The sequence below is a fragment of the Gavialis gangeticus genome, unplaced genomic scaffold (genome assembly GCF_001723915.1).
Source record: "Gavialis gangeticus isolate Ggan-Ray unplaced genomic scaffold, GavGan_comp1, whole genome shotgun sequence".
NCBI classification, from domain to species: domain Eukaryota; kingdom Metazoa; phylum Chordata; order Crocodylia; family Gavialidae; genus Gavialis; species Gavialis gangeticus.
The window spans coordinates 5,110,296-5,119,023 of record NW_017728973.1 but is presented as its reverse complement, the minus strand read 5'-3'; the positions used below and the strand labels follow the sequence as shown (position 1 = coordinate 5,119,023).

Sequence of the window (8,728 nt, the reverse complement as noted above, 5' to 3'; positions counted from 1 at the left end):
AGCTGCAGCTGCCCGGCTCCCAGGCATGGAGTGAGGAAAACCAGGCAAACTTCGCCCTCCCTTTGCACTGACTGCCTGCAGCCCACTCCCTGCCTAACACCCCCTTCCCCTGCCATATTGCTCCAAGGCACTCGGGGCTATGCGAGGGCAAGCCTCCCAGAGGCACGGAGCAGGGGGCACAGCTTGCTGCCGCTAGCCCAGGACACTGGGCTATCACTGCCTACATAGCCTTGAGCTCCCTGCTGCTTGGAGCTGCCCCCCAGAACTGGAGACAGCTTCTCCTCCACCCTCCAGAGCTCAGGGTTGACCCCCAGTGCCCCATGACAGCCTAGAGCTGCCTCCAGTGCCATCCTGTCAGGCTTAGTTTCTTCCCGACCCAGGCACACAACATGTGCCTGGGTGCAGTTTAATGTGCCTGAATTTTCTGCACAGAAAATTCAGGCACATTAATTGTATATGTAGGCGCACCCACTTACCACATAAGCAAGTGTAGGGAAATTATCATTTGTTACAAAGCTAAGATAAAATTGAAAGGGCTTCTAGAGTCATGTCCAGTAGCACAAAACTAATATTAGATGAAGATAAAGAAATGGCAGTAGGGCAATTGGAATTTGCATATCAGTGGTTGTGTCTACACAAAACGCTTTATTGCTCAGTGGACTATTCCACAGCAGTTTAGCACGTCACAGCAAAAACCATGCTAATGCACTAATGCTCAATAGAATTAGTCTACAGCACATTAAGTGTCAGAAAAAGTTTGCCTTTGCTATTGCACATTAGCACAGCTACTGCACCTTTATCTAGTACCTCATTAGAGGTACTAAACTTAATGTACAGTAGCAAAGGCATGTTAATTAATGTGTAAACATGCCCAACGCTCTGTAAAGTAAATTTCTAAAAGAAAGATTAATTTTAGGATACTTAATTGTATTGAATTCTTCAACATATGTATGATGAACTGTACCTTACCTCCATTTCTTTATAGTAAATCCTTTTGCCCCAGGATGGGAAGCAGTTTGCCGTCAGATTTCTTATGATTGTGAAGATGAAACCAACAGGAGAATTCAAAAGGTGATATTTGTAATGCAAAAATAACAAAAATAATTGTGAATATTCTACGTTCTAAAACAGATTTCTTTTTGTAAACTGTATACTACAAACCTCGCTAGAAGTAAAATTAACATTTCTGTGTAGAAAGCCTGAATAATTGGGCTTTTGGAGGACACTAAAAAGAGCATCATGGAAAAGGAATCCATTCCACCAACCCACAGGTAGTGTGGTACTTTGGTACCATTATTCCACCTAAGATTAGGAAAATATCCATGACTTCTTCAAGTTCTTTAAGCAGTGACCCAATTGATTCAAGTAAACAAAAAACCAGTGGCTCTTCCTTTCTCTTCATCTATCAGCCAGTGACCCTCTTTACATCACATTACATGGATGGGTATTCCTTAATATGCAGCATATGTAGAGGTTCCACAGAACTTTTTACCTCGGAGTACTTTGCTTTGCACCTGGGTTGGGCTGCCCATAATTGTGTTCAGTAGGCCAGGAAAGTTTAAAAGTTGTGGAAGGCTTCTCATGGTCCTTTCATGCTAGAGTGAATTTCAGGCATAGTAATCTACACATATTGATTCATCTTAATCCTGCCATACCAAAATTTTATGAATTTAGCAGCAATATGAAGTGATGCAGAGATTTTAAATAACTCAGCTCAAAATAGAAAACTTCCTTTGAATGTCAGTTTGATCCAAAACTTGTAAAGGAGAAATCATTGTTAATGTTTCTGATACATTTACTTTCTAAAATATGAAATTATCATGATTTGAAATTATTTATCAGATGTGTATATATCTCCCTTTCCAACAAAGGTTTATTACTGTTATATGTATTATTTTTTTTATTTTAATTTTCTTGGAACATGGACTTTTGGATTATAATTGATAGCTAGAATATAGTTTTACATATGACCTAGAGTACATTCTTTTTTATATGTAACTGGATGGTGTTTTCATATGCATGTGATCCTGGGCCCACTGAAGCCAATAAAATGACTCCATTTCAGTGTAGGAACACTGCAGGAACAGTTACACCTGGCATAGCCTGCATCTCAGGAACAAAGAGGATTTAAAGATGTGTATTTTTAAAAAAAAGAAGAAAAAGAAAGAAAACCACTTTGTTATATTTATCATTCCACTATTTCTAAATTTTAGGCAAGAGATCTCATTGAAGAATTTTTCCACGAACAACCTCTTGTTCTGAAGCATGAGTTTCAGAATATACCTGCAATACATTATATAGACCACAGTTTTGAAGTTACTCGCATTGACAGCTGTCGACCAGGTTTTGGAAAAAATGATGTCACCCACAGTGATTGTGCTAGTTGTTGTGGTAATTATAAAATACTTACATATCCTTTTTTGTTTAGTGAGCAGCCTAAGGATTATTGCATGTTAATCCTGCTTACTGTTTTCTACCAGTTATATTTTTAAATATTGGTGACAAAAATAATTCTATTGATGTTCATTCTTTGGTGACGTGCAGTAGAATTCCAGGTGCTAAATCTAGCTAAAAAGGAAACAGGTAAGGGTGCCAGCCATATTTGGTATATCTCATGTTGCATTAAGTTTTATCACCACTGGTCATGTCTATGTGACAGATATTTAACCATATTCCCCATATGGGATAAAAATATTTAACCACATTTCCATATGGGATAAATGACAGTGGGCACGTCTACATGAGATGGTACTGCGCTGTAGCATTGCTATCATGGTTCATGCCTGGCAATGCTGTGGTGCTGTAGCAATGAGCCATAGCGTCTCGTGTAGAAACGCCCACTGTCATTTATCTCATATGGAAATATAGTTGAATATCTTTCTCTTCCTCACATTAGGTCAGTTTAGGACATTTCATAGAGTCAACAAGAAATTGTTACTTGAATAGTATTATTATTGTTTTTAAAATGCTAGATTATTCCAAAGATCATCTTGCTAGCAGTATTTAATTCTGAAATTAGAGTAGCTGAAGGTAAGGCTTTTTCAGTAAAAGTTCCTCAGCTCTTGATTTTATTTTTTGTATCAGTGAGACAGAATTTTTGTGTGTTAACCTTCAGCACACACTGAAAAGACTAACTTTTTAAAGAGGGCCTGGTTTGAAATAATTAACTATTAATTTAGCAAATGCAGTTTATTAAAAGATTTTACTTTAAAAATCAGTTCTTCCATAGAAGCATTTAAATGTCACTGGTCATTTCTGACGGTCATATCTATTAATCATGGCAGACATTACTATCTGTGGTTTGTAGGCATGTATGTAGAGTCAAAGTTAAGCAATGTAAAGTTAATATTAAACCCATGATTACTTGCTTTTCTGGCACCTAGATTGAGCTCTTAGGACTAAGCTTATTTCATGTTTATGCATATAAATGGTAGTTACCTAACTGTGTACATGCAATTTTTGGAGTTTAAGCGCAGTTTGGATTCTATTTGCAGTTGCATAACTGCAATTTTCCCCGCATTTTCCTACTGAGCAACTCAATAGGCTGCACTCTGGCCATACACATCACTAGTTACATGTATAAGACTGTCTAAGTCCCAAAACTTTAATTACAGAAAAAACACAACAAGTGGAGGTTCTCTCATTTTTCAGTCCAATAGCCTAGCAGTCAGGTTACTTGTTCATGGAATGAGAGACCTAGGTTCTAGCCTCCCTTCACCCAGAAGTGGCTGGAACCTGCATTTCCTACTTCCTAGAAAAGTGCTTTAACTACCAGGCCATGGGCACCACCAGGGCTGATCAACATGTGGTATGAGTGCCACAAATGGCATGTGCAACCACTGTGTGTGGCACATAAAGGCTGGTAGGAGTGAAGGAAAGAGGGCTGGAGGCAAGGGTAGGTTTGGGGCTGAAGCAGAGGCAGGGCTGTAAACAAAGAGAGGAGGGGAAGACCAGTACTGCCTCTGCTCACCTGCTCCATGGAGAACTCAGCCCTGGCAGAGAGGGCAGGGCTGCAACAGCCTCTCACTGCCATGCTGAAAGGCCAGGTGCAGGATACCATCCCTGCCACCTGGCCAGAGGGCCTGGGTGCAGGACACAGCCCACTGCTGTCCAGCTCGAGGGGCCAGATACAGGACTCAACTGCAGCAGCTGCTGGGGCCTTTGCCTCCAGATAAGACTGGCTGCCCTCCTTTCCTTTCCCTGCACTCTGTTGCTCAGCATCCCCCACCTCAGGGCACAGACAGGTTTTGCCCAGGGTGGAATACATGTTAGTTACATCTCTACCTGGACCCAGCTGAGCCTGCCAGTTCCAGACCAGGACCTGCATGATTACAGCAGTTGGGACCTGAGAATGCAGCTAAGGGTAACCTCATTAAGAGAGTTCCTGCTAAAGGGAAGAGGATGGAGGCTGCTCTAAGAGACCCTGGTGACACCCTGCAAGCAGCCTCTGGCATGCAGTTGCCCAAGGGTGCAAGGCACATTGTCGGTATTATGGTCTCTGAAGATGCCACTTTATAAGGCCATGCAGTGTTGCTCCATCCCTGGGCATGGAGATGATACTAGTTGGTATCACCTCCAAGGCAGCACCCTGTCAGGAAGGCAGGGCCCTGCTTGTTCTGTCCCATGGGAAGTGTAGGCCCTGAAACTGTTACTGGGCACATGGCAAGCCCATCACTGAAAATATCTTTAGATGCAGGCTTATGAGTTGCTGAGACTGTCACAGGGTAAGGCTGCCTGTTACAAGTGTAGCCATAAAATAATAACGCTATTGCAGCTTACAAGGGACATGGAACCTCCCACCCCTGAGACCTCACCAAAGACCCCATGCGTGACCAGTGGTTTTCCCAACCTCTTTAAAATATTTTAAAAACATGCTTTTACTTAATTTTTCTTTTTAATTCTCAACCCAAGAAATGCAAAGTAGTAAAACAATGGTGACCAACCCACAGCATGTGCCACAAGCAGCCACTGTGTGTGGAATGAGAGCCCAGGTAGTGGACACTGGAATGGAGGCAGGGGGTGCCAGTCCCTGGCCATGCAGAGCGGAGCAGTAGTAGGACACTTCTGTGAGAGGAAGTGTCACTGCCATGAGGCAAGCTGAGACTTGCCTGGCCCCATAGCTGCTGCTAAATTAAGGGCTTTGGATCCTTGATTGTCATATAAAATTACATTGGTTTTAAGACCAAGGAAGGGTTAACCTGGTTCTTGGCATTGACACCTCCTCTCACAACTTCTTTCTGTAATGAGGTCAGAGACCCAAGCCCCACTGCCTCCATTCTGGCAGTCCATGGTGCAAACTCAAGTATGCCTCTGGGGGGACAGGGATCAGAGTAGGACTTGCGGCAAGGTGGAGCATTCTTGCCAAAAAGACTAACCACCCCACATTGGTTAGTGTGCTGTATAGCCCTTTTCTTTGGACAGCCAGGAGGGGAAGACATGGGGAAAGAGTAAGCATTTAAGCTACAATGATGGTGGTTGTGTGAAATGGATGCTGACCTAGATGGAAATGTGTTCCAGCCATGGCTCTTATCCCCAGTGGGACAAAAAATATCTACAAAGGTGCAGAAAAGCTGTTGGGTCAGGGGCAAGAGCTCAAGGCCCCTTCTTTTCCAGGGCAGCATCCATCTCACTGAGCCACCCTTCCTCTAATTTGCATGCCTCCATCTGGCCCCACATGTTTTTGCCTCCTTGATGCACAATAAGCCTACTTCAAGAGGAGAGCTGACGAGTGTTTTGGGAAATGCCTAACTCATTATCCAATGGTTAGCTGGAATGTGAGAGATGCAAGTTCAAATCCCTCTGGGTGAAAGACCTAGGGCATAAGTCTCCCATTTCTAGGGGAAGTGCACTAACTGCTACGTTTTGGGGCTAAAGGTGGGAGGGCCCTCCTCCTGGGAGAGACGCATATCATTGGGCCATACTATGTTTCTGAAGGTAGAAATAAAATCCAAACTCTGCATAAGTGCCAAAATTGCATTTACAGATCTATATTAGTGCCACTTAGGAGTGTAAAAGTGAAATAGAATTTAACCCATACTGTCTGATTCAGTAGTCCTGGCTCAGGCTCTTTTTGCTATGAAGTTAAGCAGAGTATGTTGATCTCAGCAGAATTAATATAGTTTCTAGATAGAGCTACCCAGAGGGTACTATAGGCATACAGCAATGTCAGGGACATGACTTAAAATTTTTGGTGCCTGAGTGTTGTGCAGGGCCAGGATGGGAGAGGTGAAGCGAGCATTTACCCTTCATGCAGGGGTGACAGTGGGATGGGCTGCTGTTACAGCTCTGTGAGCTGTGGTGGTGATGCTGTGGGCTCCGTGTGGGATGCCATTCTGGCACCCCCTCTGAATCATTGTCTGGGGCTGATAACCCATTTGTCCCCACAATAAGTTACACTACTGAGCAATGTAATATGAAATGAACAGTAACTGATACAAAGTAGATTCAATTCAGCAATGTTGTTTCTCTCTGCATAATCATTTGACTCCATGGGAAATACACAGCAGGCAAACAATGGTGTAGTTTCATAGTTGGTAGGGTCGGAAGCGACCTAAGCAGATCATCAAGTCCGACCCCTTGCTATGGGCAGGAAAGAATGCTGGGGTCAAACGACCCCGGCTAGGTGATTATCTAGCCTCCTTTTAAAGACCCCCAGGGTAGGATCAAGCACCACTTCCACTGGAAGTTCGTTCGAGGTCCTGGCCACCCTGACTGTGAAGTAGTGCCTCCTGATGTCTAGCCTGAATCCACACTCAGTCAACTTATGGCCATTGTTCTTTGTTACTCCTGGTAGTGCGTGGGGGAATAGGGACTCTCCCATAGCCTGCTGGTCCCCCTTGGCAAGTTTGCAGATGGCCACCAGATCCCCTCTCAGCCTTCTCTACTGGAGGCTGAACAGGTTCAGGTCCCATAGCTTCTCCTCGTAGGGCCTGCCCTGCTGCCCCCTGATCATGTGAGTGGTCCTCCTCTGGATCCTCTCGATGCTATCCATATCCCTCCTGAAGTGCGGCACCCAGAACTGGACACAGTACTCCAACTGTGGCCTGACCAATCTCACATAGAGGGGGAGGATCACCTCCTTGGACCTGCTCTATGGATGCATGACAAGGTGCGGTTAGCCTTCCTGACTGCATCCCCACACTGTCGGTCCATGTTCATCTTGGAATCAATAGCGACTCCAAGATCCTTTTCTGCCTCTGTGCTGACAAGAAGGGAGTTCCCCAGCCTGTAGGTATGCTGCTGGTTCTTCCTTCCCAGGTGCAATACCTTGCATTTGATCTACTGAATATGATTAATCAAAGATTGAAAATGCCATAATGTGCACAATACAATGTAATGCAGAGGACATCTGACTGAACTAATATGTGTTTGTTTGATTTGCAGTGGTTTGTGACCCTGGAACATATAGTCCAAACAATGAAATAACCTGTCGGATTTGTAAAAACATTCGAATCAAATACTATGGAGCTAAATCTTGCTAATAAACTTAAAATAGAAATTGGAAAACTGAAGAAAAGTTGTGAAAGCATTATTATTCTTTTGTGATGTCCATTTTTTAACAAATAGAGCTTTTACTGTTACAGTTAAACAGCAAATCATTTCATAATTCATATAATTCTACTCTGTATTTAAGAGCTAGCTGTGGCTGGATATTCTAAAAATGTCTAACATAAAATGATCAGGCATGAAGTAATTAAATAGAAGAAAAGGATTTGAAAACAATTATGAGCACTGATATGTAGCTTTTAATGAAAAGTATCTGGTTTGTTGTAAGGACAGTGAACACAGCTACAAAACTATAATTACTTTAAAATAAAGAGCCATAAGCAATTCATACAGATGACATAAATATTTTCTCATATACAACGTGCACCTTTTCCCCAAAAATCAGTCTCCCAAAATTGGGGTGCCTGTATTAATTGGGAAAGTTTTCTGTGTTGGAGAAGAAGCATGTCTGAAGACACTGGGTGTTCCATGCAGCTGCCCAGATGGCTGCTGCTTGTCCCACTCAGCAAGCTTAAAGGGCCAAGTCCTGTGTTAACCCTCTCATAGCCACAGCTATTGGCTGAGCACTGTAGCTTATGCCTGAAGCAGCAAGTGAGCAACTGGTGGTATTGTGATGAGGATTGTGATGTGAACACTGTTATTTACAGGAACTTATATGAAGAACTACTTACAGTAAAGAGCTAATAGTCTTGCTACTGCCCTTGCAAGGGTCTGGGGCCTAACCTTGTGTGACAAAGAGTAAGTCCTCCTGGGAACATAAGAGTGCCCAGGAGGTATGGTATCTCAGGCTATGGTCTGGGTGAGGCAGCAGGAGCTTTCTGCTGCACCAGGGAATTCCTTTGCCTGTTACTTCTTCCAAATTGTCTTCTGAGATACCACATTTCCTGGACAATTCCTTCATGCTTCCAGGAGAAGTTATTCTATGTCACAGAGCCACCCATGACTCTGGAAACATCTTTTTTCTGACATTCTGCCTTCCAAAAACAAGGTGCATATTTAATGTGGGGGACATGCATGTTGTATGCCAGAAAATATAGTATTATAGTAGATTGATTGTAAAAGAAATGTAATGTATTATAATGCAGTAAGAAGCAGTCTGTGTATGTTAATGTCTTTTGGAACTTACTCCTGAGGGCTGAAAGTGGTCTTTAACATATCCAGTGTAAAAATAAAGCTATTTATTGCATTCCCTTTGTTTTTGTCCATTGGGGGGGGGGGGGGA

The 8,728-nt window shown here is 43.0% G+C and overlaps 1 protein-coding gene across 1 annotated transcript in view; it reads left to right on the top strand.

Annotated features, from left to right (window-relative positions):
* The window catches only part of ZPBP2 (zona pellucida binding protein 2), a 24,319-nt gene extending 16,141 nt beyond the window's left edge, over positions 1-8,178 (top strand). Inside the window, exons 6-8 of the mRNA XM_019505176.1 lie at positions 986-1,071; positions 2,214-2,391; positions 7,384-8,178. Of these exons, the coding sequence (XP_019360721.1) occupies positions 986-1,071; positions 2,214-2,391; positions 7,384-7,481 (362 nt within the window). The 3' untranslated portion in view covers positions 7,482-8,178. The remainder of the gene's footprint in view (positions 1-985; positions 1,072-2,213; positions 2,392-7,383) is intronic.
* Positions 8,179-8,728: the final 550 nt, after the last annotated feature.